This window comes from Polypterus senegalus, chromosome 15 (genome assembly GCF_016835505.1).
Source record: "Polypterus senegalus isolate Bchr_013 chromosome 15, ASM1683550v1, whole genome shotgun sequence".
NCBI classification, from domain to species: domain Eukaryota; kingdom Metazoa; phylum Chordata; class Cladistia; order Polypteriformes; family Polypteridae; genus Polypterus; species Polypterus senegalus.
In genome coordinates this window covers 46528789-46553788 of record NC_053168.1, presented here as the reverse complement: position 1 = coordinate 46553788, position 25000 = coordinate 46528789, and the positions used below count along the sequence as shown (strand labels likewise).

General features: G+C 35.3%; 1 protein-coding gene across 2 annotated transcripts in view; it reads right to left on the bottom strand.

The window, feature by feature from the left end:
* ankrd28b (ankyrin repeat domain 28b) overlaps positions 1-25000 on the bottom strand; it is a 146095-nt gene that overhangs the window by 42604 nt on the left and 78491 nt on the right. For both annotated transcript variants that reach the window (XM_039736424.1, XM_039736423.1), the window contains exons 3-11: positions 17000-17078; positions 15214-15284; positions 6318-6518; positions 5174-5261; positions 4420-4562; positions 3892-4104; positions 2402-2480; positions 2083-2197; positions 997-1079 (exon numbers count right to left, since the gene is read on the bottom strand). In XM_039736424.1, coding sequence (XP_039592358.1) covers positions 997-1079; positions 2083-2197; positions 2402-2480; positions 3892-4104; positions 4420-4562; positions 5174-5261; positions 6318-6518; positions 15214-15284; positions 17000-17078 — 1072 coding nt within the window. The remainder of the gene's footprint in view (positions 1-996; positions 1080-2082; positions 2198-2401; positions 2481-3891; positions 4105-4419; positions 4563-5173; positions 5262-6317; positions 6519-15213; positions 15285-16999; positions 17079-25000) is intronic.

The window sequence follows — 25000 nt, the reverse complement described above, 5'->3', positions numbered from 1 at the left end:
CATATATATATATATACACATACATATACATACATACAGTATATACATATATACATACATATACATACATACAGTATATACATATAAACATACATATACATACATACATATATACATATATATATACATACATATATACATACATATATATATACATATATACATACATATATATATACATATATACATATATATATATATATACACATATACACATATACATACACATATATACATATATACATATATACATACACATATATATACATATACATATATATATACATATATATATACATATATACATATATATACATATATATATATATACATATATATATATATATATATATATATATATATATATATATATATATATATAGAGAGAGAGAGAGAGAGAGAGAGAGAGATGAGAACAACACTCATATCAATGACAAAACAATTACATTAACAATCATGTTACGTTATTTTTACAATTTTTCCTTTTCTTTTTCGTAACTTCTTTAACACACTACTTCTCTGCTGCGAAGCGCGGGTATTCTGCTAGTTTTTAATGCTTCTTGCTAATCACAGTGTAAAAACCATACTGACTTCAAATCCAAGGTTCAGCATTTGATCATCAAACGGAACGTTTAAGCGTATTGAGCAGAGCTGTGCTAATGTCTATAATATTTGGCTGGGCCGATGGATTTCTGTCTGGCGGATGAACTGACCACTTAGCAATAATTGATGGTTGCTGATTATTTTTGTTTTTGTGTGTGTGAATGAAGAGTTCATTGTTGAATATCCCTAATCATATTAAATTTGCAATTAAGCGGCTACAGAAAATGAAAGAATTTATTTCATTCTGTACAAGATAAAAAATGACAAAAATAATACATTTAAAATTAGCAAGGAGAAATAACCAATTTATGCATATAATAAACAACTTACACATCTCCAGATTTATTAAGATTTCTGCAGTAGTAGAATTTTAGCAACAATGCATGTGCTTACCAGATGATAATAGTTTTCTACAGCAATCAGAAAAACCACTAAGTGCAGCTAGATGAAGTGGAAACATTCCATGAATACCTCTTCTGCAAAAGGAAAACACTAATAATCAGAAAATTACAAAATGAGTGTTGTTTACAGTAGAAAAGAATGAAATGCCATTTAAATGAAGATCATTAATTCAAATCTTGTTGTTCTAGAATCAATGAGTAGCTATTTAAATCCCTTGTGACACACTGAGTTACTGTATATGGAGAAAAAGAAAAAGCTGTAGCAAGCGTGTACCAGTCTATAGCAGTGATCTGGTTTTTCAAAAACAAAGCTACACAATACAGTTTTCCAAGTATAAAAAGTAAAAAAAACATGGAGAAATTAGCCTTATGACAGTGTAGTAAACTGGCAGATGCTTATAGATCAATTGGCAACAAACGAGAAAAAATACCTTAAAAAGTTATTTTTATTTACTAATACATAGTTTTCTGAATTATATGCATGCTAGATGGGTAAAATGCAACCTTTTAAAAAAAGATTAAATTTTATCACAGCCATTTAGATAATATTCTAAATTTCAAATGAACAAAAACACTTTTCTAGCCATTTCAACCATTTGCTGAAACAGCTCTGTAATAAAATGCCATATTATTCTCTAATGAGACAAAAGACAAAGCTCTTTGACCTACTTTCTAGTAGACCTCGCAGCTCGACATCCTGTTAGAGACATTTTGTATAGCACTCTTCATGAGTGGAGAGTGAAAACTCTGTAACAAGCAACTATTCTTACCTAATTATTTAACTAAAAGAAAATAACTTACTCTTCCTCAAGCCAATAAAACAGAAGCTAAGAGATTTGTTTAAATTTCATACTTCCACATCAAAATAAAAGTTTTTTTTAATATGAAATGTAGTTAAATTCCTATGTAAAGGCTCCAAGAAAAACAAAAATAAAAAGCAACATGAGTAACAAAATATCTTACTAACCAATTAAAGTGTGAAATATGTCCTTTATTTAAACTGTATAGCAGTGTAAGAATAAAATTTCACATCTGATTTAAAAAATAATTTAATTTACAGGAGTTATTTTCTACTTACTTTGCTGTGTCAGCACCACTGGTAATTAGTGTGTTAATAAGCAACTCATGACCATATCGAGCAGCTATATGTAATGGAGTATTGCCATTCTTATCTTCACAATCTATTACAGCACCTGGATGGGATGGAAATAATATTCAATAATCGCTTAATTTTCAACTGTGAATTTAAAAAGCTACAAAACAGAACACTAGTGGTTCACAGTCACATAAACAGCAAAAAATAAGTCACTAGTGAATATGAATTTGTCAGTTAACAAAGATTACACTAACATGACCTGAAAAAGAAAATTAACTTATAATTCAAGCATACTACTTACCATGCTGAATAACTGTCTGTGACCTGGAGAATCTACCATGAATGGCTGTCATATGCAATGGTGTCTTCCCATCTTTACTCTAGAATGAAAAACAGTGCATGTATATATTATACATATACAAATACAAAAGAGGAAGTGTGATGTGAAAATGACCCAAACCTGGCACATCCTAACCTTTCATTAATAATAGAGATATTGTATTTCACACTGTAATCCAAAAAATGGTCCTTCTAAACCTACACTATTTATTGTGATCTTTGGATGCAGAAACCACACGATCCTTGTGTTGAAAGGAATAAGAAAGCAACAATATTCTTCTTAAGTTAAGTTCTTAAGTTTTTAAGTTAATAATCTTATGCCTTGTCCTTTAAGAAGTAAAAATGAGGTGCTGAACACCAAACAATAAAGCAAGTTACTGAGAATAGGCAGAAGATATGCACGATTAAACTTTATTATACTAAAGGGTACTTAAACTGAAATAAATATATAAAACATTGTTTAAAAATGGTTTTAAAGCTTGGTTATATTGTCTGCGGAAAATATGTATGCGTTTGTGTTCTGTTTATTACTATATTTCTTCACAGATATATCAACTTTATTTTTCTACAGACAAATGCCTTTTAACTTTTTGACAACTTAAATTTACTATGAATGCTTTTGTGGCACTTTGTGCATCCACTTCAATCTAAAGCATTTTCCTTTTTGTATTTTTGGAGTGATTGAAATGTTTACAGTGTTAGAGGACCACACAATTTAATGAGTGACTGTCAAATCTGGGCGATTATTGTTCTCTTTTCATCACAACCATCAAAGGTAGCTTGTTACCTGTGATGGCTGAAGTTTTAATATATTCTTGAAGAAATAAACTACATTATGGTACATGATAACATTATTAAAACACAGAACAGTTTGATAATATACCATATAAACAATTAGATTGACATTTAGCCAGTACTGCAGGTGTTTCTAATAATTAGTGTGATTTTTCTTTTTTTACTAATTGTCCAACAAAGATCAATTTAGCTTCTGGGTGTTGGTAAGGCAGATATGATATATTTACAGATGTTTAGGAGTGGAGTGTTTGCAGACATTATGATTCCTATGGTGTCACTGCTGGGCTGTATAATGCTTAGAAAAAGGCAGGCGGACAAGAGGCAAATTTGTGTGCCTAAAAATACGTATAATATAGACATAGTCATTAAAGAGCACCACGGTGGATCTGAAGCAGTTGATCTTAATTGTTTTGCTTAACAGTTTGCTTTCTCTGAAATTTACACCCACCAACACATGCTGTACACAGGATTACCTATCAGAAAAAGTATAACTCATTAATTGTAAACATGTATATATTGCAAATCATTTTCACTATTAAAAGAATTAAGTTCAGTGTATCACTTTCAAAAAATATGTTTTACATCCTCTCTTATGCTAGATACAAAATGTGAACTCAAAATGACAATGTTTTATTTATGTACACTAGGCAATGTTACCTTAATATTTACATCTGCACCATTGCAGACAAGCAATTCCAAACATAGTGCTCCATGTCTAGAGGCAGCTGCGAAGTGCAAGGGAGCAAAACCTTTTTCATTGACTTGGTTGACTTTAGCACCGCATTCAAGCAGTTCATTTACTACAACGTCTTGGCCATTATAACAAGCCACATGAAGAGGTGTGTTTCCATAAGCATTTGGCTCATTAATCTGTAAGAGGGTGAAAACGGAAAAGGAAATAAAGCAGACACATTAAAACTTCATGCTTTTTAACCTTCAGCTGAGAAATATTTGAAAATCATTTAGTTTTTTTGTTATCAAACTTCAGCACAATGTATCTCACTATGACCTAATGAAGTATTTTTTACCCAAAAAAATTCATATTTAAAATTCTCAAGCCTGGGTCTTTTAAGCTACTAATATTCTGCCAGCAAAAATGAATAAAATACTACATGATGCATTTGTGATTTGTAGGATTAATTCTGTGCAATTCTAATTTAAAACAATGACAGATGTAGTACTTACATCAACTCCAAGATCCAAAAGATATTTAACTACACTAATCATTCCACTTGAGGCTGCAGCATGTAGTGGTGTGTAGGCTTTTTTGTCTTTGCAAGTCACTTCAGCTCCATGAGACACAAGAAGTTTGACCACTTCAATATGGCCTAAACATTAGAAGAAAAAAATTTACAAGGGGGAAAAAAAATGACATTTGCTTTTTTTCTTCTTTTGTTCTGCACTGTTTCATGGATCAAAGCAATCTTGTATTTTTGAGAATCATTTGTCCTTTCTACCTCAAGGTCTTTCAGAATTTTTATAAATGCATAATACATTCACATTTTCAAGGAAACACCTTTCACAAATCAAAATTGGTCTTTGCATAAGCTAGAGAATTCCTCTTAGCATTCACACTATTCATTGCTTGTGCCTTGGGATAAAGAGGGTGGGGAAATGATGGGGTCACAAGATATGCCATCCAAGAGATTCTGAAGAGAAATGAGCATGACTCATAATTAAAGACTGGCACTGCTCCATATCTTTCATTTTTCCGACTACAGTTATTAACAAAATGTTTGCACTGTCCCATGATTTTAAGGCAAAAGGAAAAATTCATGAGGTGAGTTTTAAGCACCTTGAGGATGGTATGGGATTTAGCCTGGTAGAGAAAGTTTAAAAACTTTGTTTATATTGGATGATTAGCTACATTTCAATGTCTGGATTACTGTTAATAGCTTGACAGCAGTAGTGAAAAGTGAAACAAAAAACAAAAGCATACCCATATAAGCAGCCCAATGAATTGCACGTCTGTCTTTCTTGTCAAAGGCATTGATGTTGGCTCCTCGAGACAACAACAATTTTACCATCTAAAATATAAAAACTAGAGATATCATATGCAAACTTTTTGGGAATAACTATAATTAATATGACAAAGAGAAAATTATTTAATTGCAAAAAAATAAGTAAAATAAATTGAAGTTTCGGTAGAGGTTGCTCAATCAGGTAAATATTACTTAAATGCACTCATGCTTGGTGATTGAACCGAAATACTACTTAATTTTATGTTATGTAGTGCAGCTAGAAAGCAATCTGAAAATAATACACAATGTTTATACGGGCCTTTTACAAATTTTGACCAATACAGGCAACTTCAATAATAATTAATTCAATTCTTACACTTCAACAACCATATCAATACTCATAGTGTCAGATTTCTAAATTTGCATCCATATTCTCATAGCCATGGGCAGAAAGGTGTTCTCTGCAGCATTTACAACCCCCCATTATGAAACAATACACATCAAGATCTTCAAGCAAAATGTACAACTGTACTCAAACAGGAAACTTTCAAGCAGCACCTCTTTGGGGAAAAAAAACCAAATTGTTTAGAGGCAACTACTGTGACGGGGTGTAGGGAAGGCAATGTTTGAATTATTCATAAATTACAGATTAAGCAGACATAGCTCTCTTAAATTTAGTAAATCTTAATATCCAAGCCAAAAGTGCATAACCACTGTACAATGTGGTATTGCATGTAATAATTTCACTGCCATGAAAAAAGTGTTTGCCCCTTCCTGTAAACGCATTACACAGCTTTTAAATGATTATTTGATTTACCAAAGGAAAAAATGTTAAAAAACACTTATATCCCCAATGTGAAAAAGTAACCCCTGCCCTTCTTTTGTAATACCCAATTGTCTACTCCTATCTAGAAGGCAGTGAAAGACCGCTTGACCATTTACAATTAACTAAGTATCACATACAAGTGCCTACTTCATGCATTTTTTCAGACATAAGAATTGATGATCACTCAAAAGAACCGTAGGTGCTAAATAATTTACAACTAACAGAAATTGACACTTATTTACACAAAAGCAAATCACAGAAAGTAAAAAGTTAAAAAGAAATTTATTCTTAATTACCTCTACATGACCACTGAAGGCAGCATGGTGTAGTGCAGTTCTTCCGGCTCTATCTGAGACGTTCACGTTGCTTAAAAGAGGAACTAAGGCCTCAGCGCACTTCACAGCTTTGTTTGCTGCTGCAATGTGCAAGGGTGTTTGCCAGTTCTTGTCTCGGGCATTAACATCAGCGGAGTGTTTCAGCAACACCTGTACTGCATCCTATAGCAGAAGGAAAAAAAAAGCATGGAATATCCATAATTAAAAGTCATATGCGATGAACCCCACTCTGCATGGGTGACAGAAACTAGAAGTTAATGCTTCAAGTTTTAATCTTGAATTTCATTTCTTGGCAACAAAGTTGCTAAGAATTTATCTTGGTGTTACTTTCATATATATACTCAGCAAAAAAAGAAACGTTCCTTTTTGCAGGACTGTGTATTTCAACAATAATGTTTTAAAAATCCAAATAACTTTACAGATCTTCATTGTAAAGGGTTTAAACAATGTTTTCCATGCATGTTCAATTAACCATAATCAATTAATTAACATGCACCTGTGGAATGGTCGTTAAGACCTTAACAGCTTACAGAAAGTAGGCATTTAAGGTCACAGTTCTAAAAACGCAGGACACTAAAGGGACTTGTCTACCGACTGTGAAAAACAGCCAAAGAAAGATGCCCAGGGTCCCTGCTCATCTGCGTGAACGTGCATTAGGCATGCTGCAGGGAGGCATGAGGACTGCTGATGTGGCTAGGGCAATACATTGCCATGTCCGCACTGTGAGACGCCTAAGACAGCGCTACAGGGAGACAGGAAGGACAGCTGATCATCCTCGTAGTGGAAGAGCCTGGATCTCAATGCCATTGAGCACGTCTGGGACCTGTTGGATCGCAGGGTGAGGGCTAGGGCCATTCCCCCCAGAAATGTCCAGGAACTTGCAGGTGCCTTGGTGGAAGAGTGGGGTAACATCTCACAGCAAGAACTGACAAATCTGGTCCAGTCCATGAAGAGGAGATGCACTGCAGTACTTCAAGCAGCTGGTGGCCAGACCAGATACTGACTGGTACTTTTGATTTTGAGCCTCCCTTCATTCAGGGACACATTGTGAAACATTTTTAGTTTATGTCTTATGGTGTTGACTCTTTTAGTGTTCATGCAAATATTTACACATTAAAAGTTTACTGAAAGTAAAAACAGTTGAAAGTCAGAGGACGTTTCTTTTTTTGCTGAGTATATAATAGGTAATTATAAATAACACAATATGCAATACATGACATCATTACAACATATTTGGCAGAGGTGTAATGCCATCCCTATCCTGCAAAACTGTGGAAGCATCAACATGCAACTGGGATGCTCCACTGCACCAGGGCAATTATAGTTGTGATTGCATTATTGGCACCTGTATTTTAGGTGTATCATGCAGAATATCATAAGTAATAATTGGAAATCTACTGTACAAACCTATGATAATTAGAATATTTTTAGGATAGCTATAAAACAAAAAGATGTTCTGCAACTTGTAAGTAGTTATTTTTGCAAAAGGAAATAAAAACATGAACTGGACATCATTAAAGGAGGCAATTTCTTAATTGAACCCTTGCTTATAACTGTCTTCAATTTAGAGTAGGTCTGCACTAAGAAATGCTTATTTCTTTGATCTCATTATGGATGTGTTGACTAAAGTGGACAAAAGAAAAAAATCCCTGATGCAAACTTTTTGCTGATAATAGTATATTGTGTAGCACCAACAAGGAGTTGGAAAAAATAAAGGAGGGCTTTACAAGATAGAGGATTAAAGATCAACAGGAGGAAGAATATTTGAGGTTTAACCCATTAATGCCTCGTGTTCCATTATTGGAACAACAGTCAGGTATCAGGAGTTTTGTGTAACTGAAGAATTAAGCCAGGAGAAGTTGGGTGTGGCAGAAACAAGAATGTTGAGACAAATATGCGGAGTTACATATAAAGACAGAATAAAAAAAAAAAAACACAAGATAATCAGAGGTACAGCAAAAGTGAGAGAGATATCTAAGAAAGTACAGGAAAGTAGATCGAAGTGGCACTGGCATGTGATAAAAGAGAGACAATGAATACAATGCCAAAGGAGTGATGGAAATGGAAGTAAAGGGAAAGAGAAAGCTAGGGAGACAGAAGCAAAGGTGGATAAACAAAAAAATAAAAATAAAAAAAATATATTGAAAAGTATTTGATTGGGGAGGAGGTGCGGGACTGAGCTATTTGGGAGAATGTTGATCAGGCACATGGACTCCACATTAGTAGTAGTAGTAGTAGTAGTAGTAGTAGTAGTAGTAGTAGTAGAAGAAGAAGAAGAAGAAGAAAGTGATGATGGCCTCTAAATGTTTCTTGTAGGCATCTATAAACATCTTCCACTTTTTCACCAGTAATTTTTAAAGTGAAATTTGTTCTCTTTTACCAATAGCAGCTTTCTGCTCTTTGTAAGGGTTTTCAATCAGCATGAGATCAGGTCTCGTTGCTGGCCAGTTAAACAGCTCAATTTTTATTTCTTTTTATTCCTGTCTTTCTGCTTTTGAAAGTGTGTTTTGGGTCATTGCCCAGCTGGACGTTCCAAGATCTTCAACCCATATCTATTTTTCTGATAGTAAGTAGCACATTCCGCTCTAAAATGGCCAGGAAATCCTGTGATTTCATGATTTATTTAATAGGTTCAAGTCTTTCAATACCAGAGGCAGCAAAGCAAAGCATTATGAAAACTCGGCCATGTTTAACTATAGTAAATAGGCTGCTCTTTACTTGTAAGCTGAAGACTGTTGCCTATAAAGAAACCAAAGGTTTGTATTGCTAAAGAGTCCAATTAGGTTTCATCAGTCCTCTACGTAGGTATTAACAAATATTGGGCATTTCCATTTTATTTTTGTTTTTCAAGAGTAGCGAATGATTAAAAAGGACCCTATACAGTCCCTTTCAGGTTAGTGTGCAGCATATATTATAGGTTAAAACCATCACTCAAGACTGCTCCCGGTCACCTTTATGTTGTTTAGATGTTTTATGTGGTGATTTTCACACCATCTTTCAAAGACTTCTTCAATCATTTTTCTCTTCTCACCATTTCCTGGAATTTTCCTGTTCAAGGAACTGTAAACTAGCATCTTAACTTCATGTTTGCACTAATATTCTATAGACCCCACTTTAAACTGCTGGAACATTTTTTGCACGTTCTCTGTGTCTGCACAGGTTTCCCTTAATCCACTTTTCCAAAGTCCTGTGTGTGAGGTTAACTGGCAATTTCAAACAGGCCCTCTTAAAGCCTGAGAGTACATTTTACATATAAGAGGTCCGGTCCCTGTGATGGACTGGGAGCCACTGCATCCATTCTGGTGAAGACTGGCTACAACCATAAGTGGCTCTCAACTAGTTTAAGTGGGTTAGATGGTGTTATTGTTATGTTATTTATATTTTATCTAAATATAAATAATAATATAATAATAATAATAATAATTAATTATTTACTGTATGTTTAATTTCAGATGTATGTGAAGGAATGCAGACAGAACTTAAATTTACAAAGCTTCATTTGAAACAAAAATTTAGGAGGTTTCACCAATAGAGATATTTCAAGCAAGCTCTACAGAACATTGTAAAAAATATACCACAATGCATTTCTTATTTTTTAAGTAAGTATTATCTGTTGTTTAAAAAATTTCAAGACTAAGACATACTGAAATTATTTTAGTTTACTGTGTTCTTAGCACAACTAGGTTAGCTGTATATAATGCACTAGAGAGTTGTTTAGGTATGTAATAAAAATATTATCATTCATTACTAATCCCTTCTCTTATATTGTAAGTATACACCTGTAGAATGCATTTAGAAAATATTCAGACCCTTTCGTTTATTTTCACATTTTGTTATGTTGCAACCTTACGCTAAAATCTTTTTAAAATTTATTTTTCCTTCATTAAATAGCACTCAATATTCCAGAATGACAAAGTGAATTTTAGACATTTTTGCAAATCTGAAAAGTGTACAGTCTGAAATATCAAAATGACACATTTATTCAGAATTTTGTCGAAACCCCTTTGGCAGCGATTCTAAGATGGGTTCTTTTTAGACAATGTTTCTGAACCTTTACGGTCTCTGGACCGTGCAGTTGGAAGAGCTGGGGGTGGGGTTATATGGGTTTATTCCCCTTTGTGAAACGAGCCCAACGGAAGAGCTGTGGAACAGTACCTCTTGGTCAAATGAAGACTGTGACTAAAGACGGGGACAAATAGCACTCTCAAGCACTTCGGCAGAGTGAGCAGGTTTGAGATGGGGGGTGGTTTCAATGCATCTCAGTAGCTCATACAACCCATCAACAGCAACTGATGACTCAATAAGATTGAGAAACACTGTTTTGGGGTATGACACAACAATCACCATATACCTGGATTTGGGGATCGTCTGTCAATATTCTCTGCAGATCTTTGAGATCTGTTTTGTGGGATGGAGACTGTCGAAGGACAGCTATTTTGAGGTCTGTAGAGAGATGTATGATTGGGTTCAGCTCTGGTCTATGTCTAGGTCATTAAAGGATATTCGAAGAATTGTCCCAGATTCACTCTTGTGTTGTCTCTAATCATGGTCCTGTTGGGAAGTGAACCTTGAGGCCAGTCTGAGGTCCAGACAAGGCTTTCATTAAAGACACCTCTGTATTTTGCTCTGTTCAGCTTTCCCAAGACCCGCCTAGTCTTCCCGTCAACAAACCCATATCATGATGCTGCCACCACCATGTTCCACCATTGGAATGGTATTGCGTAGGTGATGAGTGATGGCTAGTTTTCTCAAGATAAGATGCTTGGCATTGAGACCACAGCAGTTCAATCTTCGTTTCAGCAAAGCAGCAAATCTTGTGTGTGTTTTTTCAAACTTCTTTCATGTCTTTTACTGAGTAGAGGCTTCTGTCTGTTCACACTTACTACTGGAGTGATGTAATGATGGTCCAGCGCAGGTTCTATAGAGATCAACCAGAGTGACCATCGGGATGTTGGTCACTTTTTGTTTTTTTTAACCAAGGCTCTTCTCCCCCAGTTGTGCAGTTTGGCTAGGTGGCCGACTCTAGGAAGAGTCAAGGATGTCCCAAACCTCTTTCATTTAAGTATTATGGAGGCCACTGGGCTCTTAGTAGCCTCCAATGCTGCAAATTACTTTACTTTTTTTGTAGCCTTTTCAAGGACTGTGCCTCGAAATAATCCTGTCTCTAAGCTATGTAGAAAATTCTTTCGGTCTTATGTCTCAATTTTTGCTCAACTGGGGGACTCTCTATAGATAGTTGTGTGCCTTTTCTAATTTCATGTACAATCAATTGAATCCATAGGTGGATTCCAAACAAGGTGTAGAAATATTGTAAGAATCAGCTATAGCATGGGATGCACCAGAGCCAAATTTCTAGTGTCATATCACAGGGTCTGAACATTTGAGTCAATGTGATACTTCAGTGTTTTATTTTTAGTACATTTGTAAACATTTTTAAAATTGATATACAGGTTCATTCATTACACACAGACTGATGTATTTCAAATGTTTAATGCTTTTAATTTTGATGATTATAACTGACAACTAATGAAAGTCCCAAATTCAGTATCTCGGAAAAATAGAATATTGTGAAAAGGTTCAATATTTAAGACACCTGGTGCCACACTCTAATCAGCTAATTAACTCAAAACACCTGCCTCTCAGTCTAGTTCTGTAGGCTACACAATCATGGGGAAGACTGCTGACTTGACAGTTGTCCAAAAGACAGACAGACAGACAGACAGATAGATACTTTATTAATCCCAAGGGGAAATTCACAAATATACCACAATGCATTTCTTATTTTTTAAGTAAGTATTATCTGTTGTTTAAAAAATTTCAAGACTAAGACATACTGAAATTATTTTATTGACACCTTGCACAAGGAGGGCAAGACACAAAAGGTCATTGCGAAAGAGGCTGGCTGTTCACAGAGCTCTGTGTCCAAGCACATTAATAGAGAGGCGAAGGGAAGGACAAGATGTGGTAGAAAAAAGTGTACAAGCAATAGGGATAACCGCACCCTGGAGAGGATTGTGAAACAAAACTAATTCAAAACTGTGGGGTAGATTCAAAAAGAGTGGACTGCAGCTGGAGTCAGTGCTTCAAGAACCACCACGCACAGACATATGCAAGACATGGGTTTCAGCTATCGCATTCCTTATGTCAAGCCACTCTTGAACAAGAGAGAGCATCAGAAGCATCTCGCCTGGGCTAAAGACAAAACTGCTGCTGAGTGGTCCAAAGTTATGTTCTCTGATGAAATTAAATTTTGCATTTCCTTTGGAAATCAAGGTCCCAGAGTCTGGAGGAAGAGAGGAGAGACACAGAATCCACGTTGCTTGAGGTCCAGTGTAAAGTTTCCACAGTCAGTGATGGTTTGGGGTGCCATGTCATCTGCTGGTATGGTCCATTGTGTTTTCTGAGGTCCAAGGTCAACACAGCCGTCTACCAGGAAGTTTTAGAGCACTTCAGGCTTCCTGCTGCTTACGAACTTTATGGAGATGCAGATTTCATTTTCCAACAGGACCTGGCACCTGCACAAAGTGTTTAAACTACCAGTACCTGATTTAAGGACCATGGTATCTCTGTTCTTGATTGGCCAGCAAATTCGCCTGACCTTAGAAAATCTATGGGGTATTGTGAAGAGGAAGATGCAATACGCCAGACCCAACAATTCAGAAGAGCTGAAGGCCACTATCAGAGCAACATGGGCTCTCATAACACCTGAGCAGTGCCACAGACTGATTCGACTCCATGCCACGCCGCATTGCTGCAGTAATTCAGGCCAAAGGAGCCCCAACTAAATATTGAGTGCTGTACATGCTCATACTTTTCATGTTCATACCTTTCAGTTGGCCAACATTTCTAAAAATCCTTTTTTTGCATTGGTCTTAATTGATATTCTAATTTTCCGAGATACTGACTTTGGGACTTTCATTAGTTGTCAGTTATAATCATCAAAATTAAAAGAAATAAACATTTGAAATACATCAGTCTGTGTGTAATGAATGAATCTAATATACAAGTTTCACTTTTTGAATGGAATTACTGAAATAAACAAAACTTGTTCATGATATTCTAATTTTATGACCGGCACCTGTATTCAAGATTCTTTATTTGTCACATGCATAGTAATATATAGAGTGTTGGTTGTGTATATTAAAATAATGAATTAACTGTATACTGAATAGTGTATATTGGAATACTGAGTGCTGGTTGATCAAGGAAAAAAATGAATTTAAAAGATTTTAGAGAAAGGCTAAAATATAACAAAATGTGAAAAAGTGTCTGTTTTTTACCACTTCAACAGCAGTTCAACACTGCATTTACTTTCACCATAGGATAAAGTTAAAATAACCTTTAGTACAGTATGTTATGAATGTGTCTTATTTTTCAAAAAGCATCTGCTGGTAGCAAAGGCCATTGACAATCTACACTTGTTTTCTACAATCAGGGTTTTAACAACAAACAAACAAATCTTCTTATTATCATACTGAAAGGAGTGAATCAAGTTCAATTGACCATGTTGTGAGTACGGCGATGAGCATATTCTACAGTTATTAGGAGGTTCAGGGACATTTCATAAGGAACAGACAGACACTGGATATATTGGAGAGAGTAAATCCCTTGGCTAACCTGGGAGCATCTAGATCTTTCTTAGAATTACCTGGATATTTTTGCCAATAAAAACAGTGTCCTAGTTTGTCACACTTAACATATAGTAATCACAATGCTAATTAGAAAAAGCAAATCCAGAGTGAAGAGTTATTTTTCAGGTTGCTGAAAGTGGTCTAATATTATGGTTAACCGCTTTTTGTTTGATTACTCACGAGTGGTCTCAAAAATTCTGATTTACTTGGATTGTGGAACAGAAAAAAATAAATCACTCAGCTGAATAATGCAGGCTGTGAGCCTCTTATAAAGAGTTCAAGTGACATTACTGCTTATCCAAAAAGAAACATGCATTAAAAACAGATCTAACTTCAATGTCAGAGGTTTTTTTTTGCGTCATTACATGGGAAAAAAATCAGAATTTGCACATTAACAAGTATGCAACTTTCAGAAATGTCCCGTTAAACATTTGATACTATACCCCACACACAATGGCCCAGGGACAGTTGGCCTTAGAGTAGTACTTTGCCAATTAAACAAATGCCATTTTGGCTATAAGAGGCGCATGTAGTGCTGTGAAAAAGTACCCTTCATCATTCCCTCCGTTGTTGCCAATTAGAAAACATAATATTGTAAGGTTTTTGCTCCCATTAATTTATCTACGATGCATGTTAAGCTTACTGCTCTATATCTCATTGGATTGGCTTGATTATCTTTTTCACATATTAGGGACAACATCTGCAAAAAAAAAAACATTAACCTGATTTCATTTTAACATGAACATCAAGCTTAAAAACATACTTTTTGTCAAAATAAAACTGTGAATGTATAAAATTAAAATTAAATTAATTAGACACAAGTACAGGTGGTTCAGCTGTAGAATATAAAAGATTGGCTCAATAAAAAAGTTATAAAAGACTTTGTATATCAAAATAAGTACACACATGACAAACACATTGGCCTTTTTACATTCAGGTGATGACAAAGAAAAAGTTAAATGCTATAACAAAAATAAGTACCTGCCAAGATATACAAGACTTGCAAATCAAGAATTAAACAAAATGGCCCTCTAACCAATGATAATGTTTTGTGATTTATGTGAGAGCTAATAAAACTACTCAAAAGGTTTGCTACTAGTAAAAACTGGGAATTAGGGCAGTAGTTTTTCAGAAAGCTAAAGGATTCTAGTTCCCCTATAGATCACACCCCTACACAATTATAATCCAAGTGAAATTTTTCTCAAATGATGAATAGATTTACTTACTTCACTGCAAGATGCAACTGCCCTATGAAGAGGAGTCAACCATTTGTTGTCTTTGGCATTTACTCGAGCCCCTGAAAGTAAAGTGTGAGTTAATTTTTTCCATAAAACTAAGCTGATAGAGAACAAATTTGTATGTGAATTTTGAAAATTGTCAGTGCAGCTTTTCAATTTTTTTTAGTAACAATTTTTCAATTACAAAAACTACGTAAAGGTTATATATACACAAACACACAAAGATACTAGACAAAATGTTTTGGTTCTATATCCTTCATTTGATCTGCAACTGAAATGGAACAAAAAAGGTTACAAATACAGGAATGGAAAACGGGATAATGTTGTCTTGGTACGATTGCATTTGCCACTGATCCTTCTGGGTGCATCACACTGGCAAACTCATCTCTACTTGGGATTTGCAATTCTTTGCCACATTTATACCTGTGTTGGTGAAGTGCATAGCAACTAATTCTACACCGATTATCCATCTAACATTCAGCTTTGTTTGGTTAAAGGCTCTCTGTGTGATCTAACATTTGGCTATGATGTCAGCCTGGTCCATGAAAGTCAGCAAAAAGTTATTTAATTGGAGTTATATCTCAGATCCTTAGGGGAGACACACTTGTCATGTCCTCATCATCTAAAAATCTAAACTATCACCATATCCAGTTTGCAAATGTACAATATATATTTTTTAATGTTGACTTATGTTTATTTTTAATTGTGTCTTCTATTTTTCTATTCATTTTGTAAAGCACTTTGAGCTACATTTTTTTGTATGAAAATGTGCTATATAAATAAATGTTGATTGATTGATTTTGCTGCAAATGAAAATTCCATTTGTGTCAAATGAATGAATGTCCCCTGATAGAATTCTTCATATGTTTTGGGATTACCCATTGGTATTTGCTTTCTGGTCTGCCATTTCTGATTTTTTTTCTTACATTCCATTTTTTCCACAGATATTTCTCCCCATGGACATCTTCCCTTTAGTCCTATTCAACAAGGGCTATTATGTCTGGACAAAATCAGCAGTGGTCTACCACTGGAAATTCATCTATTTGCTTTTCTTTACTGCGCAAATTTTCTTTCTTTAAATTAAGTTCTATTTGAACCTTTTACCAGTGTTGCAATCTTGATTTCTAATTTCCATGTCTAAGTGTTTATGCTTTTACTTACCCAACACTGACCTTCTATGCATTCAGCAAATCTCCATCAATTGGTCAGGGACTGCTATCCCTGAAACTCCTGATAACCTCCTTTACTGACTTGGGTTACACTAGAGTAGGGTGGGTGAAGTAAGGGTCCCAGTGGGTGGGTTTAGCTTTTCAGTTGTGAGAACAGATCAGAATAGAAGCAGAGATTTGCCAGTAGAGAAGATAAAGGATAAAATTAATTATTTTAGTGTATTCAAATAGAGAAAGATCAGTGTAACTAGGGATAGCATGATCAAGGGATGTATAGTGCTCTACAATAGCCTTAGAAAGGTCTTTGATCTTAACAGGCACAGAATGAAGTACAAGAGTAAAATGGAGATGATCAAAGAAAATGATATTCTCTGCAATAGCTAATCTGATCCCACTTTAGTAAACTATTTTTTCGGTAATAAATATGATAATGTCCCTTACCCTAAAAAGAGATGACAATGATGGAAGTTTCCAAATTCCACCATATTTGGTGCAATAACTTTAGTAACAAATACAGTAAATATGTATATGCTGAATAATAGCTTAACAGTAACAAAAAAGTATTTTTAATTTAAATGAATGAATTCTATAAATGCATAATTTACCTGATAATATAAGGAGTTCAATAATTTCAGCATCTCCCAGATAGGCTGCAGCATGTAAGGGAGTTCTTTTTTCATTATCCTGCAAAAATAATTAAAATCAAACCATTGTTTTAATTGAAGCTGATGAGCAACTACAGTACCAGGGGCCTCATGTATAAACAGTGCGTATGCATGAAAATGTTGAGTACACCTGCTTCCACACTAACTTCAAGATGTATAAAAACTCAACTTGGCATAAAGCCATACACATTTTCACCCACTAAATAATAAGTCAAATCAGAGAGCATTATAACTTCGTTTGAATATAATTATCAGAATGAAAAAATAAGGTAATCAGATGCAGCATTTATTTTTTAACCAATTCATTTGATTTGTGTTCAATATCACATAGTATAGCCCTTATATTCCTTTGACTATTGGCCACATCTCTGAAAGCATTTAATACTGCATTCTGAGACTCAGAACAGCATCAGTCTACATATGGCCAGATGGTCGCCCAGCGGTTTCCAAGGCACACGGGGGTCAGCTTTTGTAATACTGTCTGAAATGGAATAAGCAAATGGCAGGCTGCGACTTGCACTTACACATTGACTGTAATATCTGACCACTACTTTTATTTTTTTATTTTGGGCACTGTGCGACTTCCTGAACTTGAACTTTCGAGTGTCTCCACCACACTTCTGTTGCTTATAACACTGTTTAAACTTACATCTCTCTGACTGGGACTTATGAAATGGAAGTGCATGTAAGTTGGCTTACACGCTGTTTTTTTGCATAAACACATTTCGACTTTTGTCCATACACCATGTTTTAGTGTGAAGTCTATGCACAGTGTTATACAGGAGGCCTCAGGACTTTTAGTATTTTCAGAATATATGTGAATGAATATGTACAAACCGTAAGAGGCTTAATTATAGAACAGAATATGCATAATTACTTATTAGATCAAAATGACTAAAACTCCCCGATTTTCCCTAGGCAAATTAACATAAAATGTACATTTTTATATATCAAATAAACCAACAGAGAGTGAAAAATAATGACAATTAAATTACTGTTTCAGTAAAACAGATGGGATAAAACATTTGCTTCGTCATCTAAAACAGTTATCAGTTTACTTACACTAATGCACCAGTTCACTGACAAAAGTCAGACAGAAATGGCAAAGGGGAAATTATTGAGTCAAGAAATCAAGGAACACGTTATGATTGAAAAAACACCTTTGGTCTGACTCTTTGCTTCGCTGAAACCCATTTGTGTGTGGACGATCTGAATTGATGATGTACAGACACACTTTGGATGTAACCTTATATTAAACAAAAAAAAGTGAAATATTGCAGTGATTCAAATGTGTCCTTTATATATAATCCTGTAGTGGTCGGGTGTTATACCATTTTAGCCATCATGGAAGCAATGAGAACTCAAGCAAAATGACACCTTTCATTAGCTAAATTAACAGAACTTACACGGGGTTGGTGGGGTGGAATAACCTCATACTGTTTCACCCTGTTCACACAATGCATGCTCATAACCTTTCCTCATTCATTAAGAAAAATGTAAAAATCTAAACTGTAAAAAATAGAACTAAAAGAAGACAGAATGACGATAATATATGCAAGACTGCAGTTAGTTTATCAAAAAATAAAGATTTATCATGTTAATCATTCTGATGTGTAAATAAAAAAGCATTTATAAAACTTAATTGTCATAAGAAATCACTATGAGCTCAATCAGTGTTTTGTTAAAAATATAAGTAAGTCATTAATATAGGCAACTAGGCATTGATCTTATAATTATCCAACCATCCATTCACTTTCTACACCCACTAATCTATTTTTGGGGCGTGGGAAACCAGAGCCTATCCACCTATCCCAGCAAGCATCAGCTGCAGGAACAATACCTGGACAGGGTGGAGAGACACACACACATTCATTATAATTATAATATTTTATATATATTATATATATATATATATATATATATATATATATATATATATATATATATATATATATATATACTGTATACATATACACACACACACATTATATACATTGGACCTTGGGAAGAAAAAAAGAAAAAAAGAGCATAAACCCACAGAGAGAACATGCAAACTCCATACAGGGAATACCTAGAACTTGAACTTCAGTCTGCTTGCTGTGAGGCAGCAGCACCGCAACTACACTACATTACCGTCTTAAAAACTTTGCAATGGAACATTACTTGGCTCTGAAATGATCCGCTAGAAAGTAAAACAGAATGCATGTGATATTATGATCCAATTACAAAAAAAACACAGAAATTTTCTGGGGGCTCTTCTTCATTAAGAGAAATCTGCCTTTAGCTAAACTAGCTATGAGGAAACAACAGGAAGTATGCTGGGACAAAGGAATAAATGGGATGTGTGGGAGAGTCTGAAGAACATTACTGGATATAAAGCTGTCCACCTGCTGATATGTAGAACAGTGACAAGATTGCTAAAGGGCGGTCTACAAATACCCATGGAGGTCTGCTGGGCTTTCTACGCCGCAAAAGAAAAACAACCCTCACCTGTCCACCAATACTGCACCCTACAACTACAAATAACTAAACAATAGGACAGCCAAGGAGAACCCAGAAGGTAAAAGATTTAAAGCCTGACAGAATCAGCCCAATTGTGCAGAAGATGTATGAAGAATAGCTACATGGAGTTCTTCATTATACTTTTAACATGAGCTTGAGGCGTGGTTCCGGTTCCTAGGAATGGGCAATTAAAAGTCTTAAATGACTGTTGAAATTAGGTTTTGATATTGCACATTGAGAAGCTAGAATTTTTTTCCCCTCACCTCACACATCCAGATTCAGGCAGTTTGCCTGTCTTGTTCACAATTGGTTTTAGAAAATGATACCAGATAAACTGAGCCTTCTCAAAGTTGGACAAAGTAAACAGCACAGCTGTTAAGACACCATATAGCCTGTTTTGTCATGGGGAAGCTGCAGTCCGCGCAGGTACATGGTTTTTATGCTCTCCTGGATTATGAACTTTCTGACTAGCAGGCCACAGTTTGAACAGTTACAGGATTTTATGTGGCAAAGAGGACCCACAGAAAAAAGTATTGGCTGCTTGAATCCTATATACCTCAGACTTTACTTCTAAGACCGAGTCGTATTATCTGCAAAAATTCTGTGATGATACAGAAATACTGGGGTGTATTAATAGACAGCAGGAGAAAGACTACAGGATTTTTGTGGAGCAAACAGAAACAACTTTAGCCAAAATGGTGAGATGAAGGATGAAAAACCTACAAGTATCTGGACTGTATCTGGACAACCTTCAAGTGATTAGTTTCCCTAGAAGCAGGGTCAGAGCTGTGTCTATATTTTGGAGAGGCTAAGGTCCTTTGGAGTATGCATGTATCTGTTTCAGATGTTGTATCTTGTATGTTGTAAGTGAAATCTTCTATGTAGTAGTCTACCAGGATCAGAAAAATGCTACAGGGCATACAATCAAACTCATATCAACAAGGAGGCCTAGTTCTGTCTAGGGAGTGCACCTGAACCTTATCGATGCCTTAATTGAGAGAACACTTTTAAACTGCAGATTACCATGGGCAACACCATTAAGCCTCTGCAGGCTATTCAAGAAACATTCAAATGATCTACCACAGTTAGCACTATATACTGTAATTTTTGTGAAAAGCTACTATATTCCATAATAAGGCCCTATTGTGTTGGGGTGGCAATCATGCTGATTTTGTACCATCTTAAAAGGGTACAGAGTAGTCTGAGCTACATATTGACCTCCATCCTTTTAATTGTCAATCTTCTGTGGCATTTTTTGCAATTTTCTTTAGGACCAATACAATTTATATGCATCTGTCTATCTGTCAGTATTTGCTTCTCTATGACTATTAAAAAGGCATAAGGTAAGTCTGAAAATTGAAGACATGAACTATTCCACATAGTTTGCTTTATGTGGCATGTATAAGGATTAGCTGAAGCAAGGAAAATGTTTATCTGTGGTCCTAACTAAAAATGTAGTTTGCTATGACCTGTGGCACTAACATGCATTATCAAATACACCTGATATCACCTGCTCCCCTATTTTAATACGTTTCAGTTGCACTGAATACAATAAATTGATGTATTGAAGTTGCAAAGATAACATTTATCACACCTTAATATGGGCTATGTATTTATAGTCTGAGATCAAAATAACTGACACTGCAAATTAATACTTGTTAATAAAATGTGTTTTTATTCACTTTTTATATAATATATACACAAGTTTGTGTGAAATAAAAAAACAAGATATATGCTGCAAGTTTGCAAGGGAGGAACAACAGAAGCGTTCAGGCTACAAACCACAAACAAGTAAAGCAGAAAATCTCTTCAACAGCTCTTGTGAATAACATAGCTTAATGCAGTGATTCACCACTCATGTACACTGGTCATGTGAAATGCAAGACTTGAATAATCTGAAAGAATATTGTTTATCTGATGCGAAAGGAATTACAAAAAGCACAGTGAGCAAGGATTTCTAACATGTCAGTGAAAAATTAGATGCTGATGAAGAGGTTCTGGTGACATTTTGGATAGTGAGCAGGAAAATAGGTTTCAAATGTACAGTATATCTTCTTTCTTTTCAAATATCTTGTCTTTTGGCAGCTGATACATTCCCACTAAGCAAGGCTAACACAGAATAAAGAAATTGAAATAGAGCATCAAGCACACCCTGTTCAATGAAGCTTTTTAAAGATAAAGCATGGACAAGCAATTTTCAATTACTGGGAATTCAGGGGCATATGCTCATTTCTCTTTGCACTCAAACAATGATTTATTATATGCATCTCTAATGTATTTGTGTGAGATATCTATAGTGCAAAAAGTATTTCTAATGAAAAGTTCCCCAGAAGTCAGTTCAAAAAAATCCTTCTATTTTAAATATTGTTTATGCATTAAATATTTATATTTGTAAAAATATATTTATACATTAGAGATATTCCCAATTTAAATGCTGGTTAAATAAAATCTAATTTTAAATAATACATTTTTAATTTGGCAGAATGTAATTAAGTCTAGCCAAGATGTTTATTCCGAACAGTATACTCTTTCAATTTCAAACATCTATGCTGCAACATCAATCAATATATCCTAAATATGGTCACTTATATACACTACTCAAAACAACACTTAAATCATACATCAGATCTCAATGAATGAAATATTCAAGTGGAAAAACATTACTGAGTAATACTGAGGTCTGGACTCAACATCAAACCAAAAATTTACTGGGCACGCTCCTGATGAGATGGCACATGGTGTCTTGGGGGTTTGGGGATCTCCTCTCAGACCTGGATCAGATCATCACTGAGCTCCTGAACAGTCTGTGGTGCTCCTAGACGGCATTGGATGCATTGTTCTCAAATGGATTCAGGTATAGGGAATGTGCAGACCAGTCAATAGCATCAATACCTTCTCCATCCAGGAACTGCTTACACATTCTGGCCACATGAGGCCCGGCAAGGTCCTGCACCTGAGCAAAGTCTGACAGTGGCTCGGAGAATTTCATCCATGTAACAGCATTCAGGGTACCATTGCCTAGCACCTGTTCTCATCTGTGAAGACAGAGAGGTGCCAATGGCAGAGCTGGCAATTGTGTACTCTCTGGCTCAAGCTACACAGTGATGGGCTGTTAGCACAGGTCCCACTAGAGGATGTTGGGCCCTCATGCCACCCTCATGGAGTCTGTTTCTAAAAGTATGGTCAGAAAAATGCATAAAAGCAGCTAGTTGAAGGTCATTTTGTAGGGCACTGGCAGTGCTCCTCCTCACACAAAGGAGCAGATACCGGTCCTGCTGCTGCTGGGTTGATGCCCTTCTAGAGACCTGTCCAGCTCTCCTCATGTAATGGCCTGTCTTTTTGCCTCTCCTCCATGCTCAAAACTGTGCTAAGAGATACAGCAAATCATTTTGCAATAGCACGTATTAATATGCCATCCTGGAGGAGCTAAACTACCTGTGTCACCTGAATCAGCTGCAGGTACTGCCTCATTCTACCAGTAGTGATGAGGACACTTGGAAAATGCAAAACTAGAGAAGAATCAGTAAGGAAGGATAATAACATAGCAATTGTCTGTGGCCACCACCATCAAAACCATTCCCTTTTTGAGGGTTGTCTTGCCTCTTCAGTACACCTGTTGTCACTTTCATTAACACCAAAACCGGTGTAGTTGATTCACAATTACTTATGCTTTCTAGTTGGGCAGATTGATATCCCTGAAGCTCAGTTAACTTGGTGTTAAGACTATGATGATTAACTGTTCACTTAATTTTTAATCACTGTATTATACCCTGACTCTGAAACAATACGCTACAAAACCAATTTGTTCTGGTTACACCTAAATGTAGTACAATGTTTTTTGCTCTTGTTTTACTGCTGCCTTTATAAGTCAATCTTAACATTCCTCAAGTAATATAAAGCAACTCAGCTGGTCTTTACTATACTGATTTTTACATGCATATTATATTACTACTACTACAACAAATGAATACAAAAAAAAATTTTGAGCTGAATTGCAGATAGTAAACTAAGATGCACTCAAGGTTACAGGGGCATGAAAGTAAAAACAAGCTTACAAAATTCTGTAATTCAACTGCATTTCTATTTATTTTCATAAAACACACTTCTACTTAAATGCAGTAATGTAAAAACATATAAAAAAAGGACATGCAACGGAAAAAGAGCACACACATACAGTTGAACCCATGGGACAATTCATCTTTACCCAGGGCAATTCAACTGTTCCTTGCCAAATCTTGCATCATTGCCACATATCTTCTCCATGTCACCACGCTCTTTTTTAGCGTACTTTTTCCCTGCATTTAAAGTAAAAAAAAAAAAACTACCAGATCGCAGACAAATTCCTGTATAAAAAGGCTGTGAGGAATATTACCACCTTTCCTATTAGGAGGTTTATTTTTAGCCACCTCTTTACTCCTGAAACTTAACTCTCAACATTTTTTATAAATTACAGTATTTTACAATCATGATTGTATTGTTTAAGAAACATATTATTTCCATATATGTGGTAACACTGCCCTTTCGTTTCTTTTTCTCCTCTAGGTATTCGGCACAGATATTGTGGCCAATATAGAAACAGAAATCTACATACAAAGTATAAAAAAGGCTTCTATAGGTATTATTATATGGGGCCAGATTCAGCGTCTAGCTGGGTCACAGTGCATTTGTCTGCCCTATAGCAATACTTAGAGAGATTGGTTTCAGCATGCTTGTACAAGTTAGACTTGCTTATGTTAATCCAGTGACAAAAAATCAATATAAATTAAAATTGCATCAGAAAATTAAATTTAATATAATTATATATTTTAATACATAAAATGTTTTGCAATTTTACTTAGGTATCTTCTGAATTGATTTGTTACAAAACAAACCATGCACAGGTACTGGCTTTGTCATTTTTAGGAGTAATAATTTATACAGATGTAATAGGCAAATAAGAGCCCTGTCATAACCGCACTAAGAACATGGGACTGTAATATTCACTATCCGTTTGAACCGATTTTTTATTTTCTTCCCTGACCCTTATTTCAGTAGTATGGAGCCCTGGTTCCATATTAGTTTGTTTGAACCAATTATTATTTTTCCCGCTTGCAGTCCAGTTCTTATTATGGAGCCCCGAACAGTTTTCCTGGAATAAAGTTCAGTGAACTTTAAGGTGCGTGTTAAAAATCAGTGTACCGGAAGAGGAACTAGTTGGAAGACCACTGCTGCTGAAACAATTCTTCTGAGGTGTCTTAAACCAAGTTTCAAACACAGGAGAAGTTGCAAGAATGGATTTATGGAATTTTCCACAAAAACGCGATATTCTGGAGTCAGTGGTAGAAAAGTTAATAGAAGAAAAGGTAAGTTTAAAATCTAATCAATAAAGGCACGGAGTAAAAAAAACAATCTATTGGCTGGGTGTACTCATCCAGTTCCGGTTGACTAAACTGCATACCA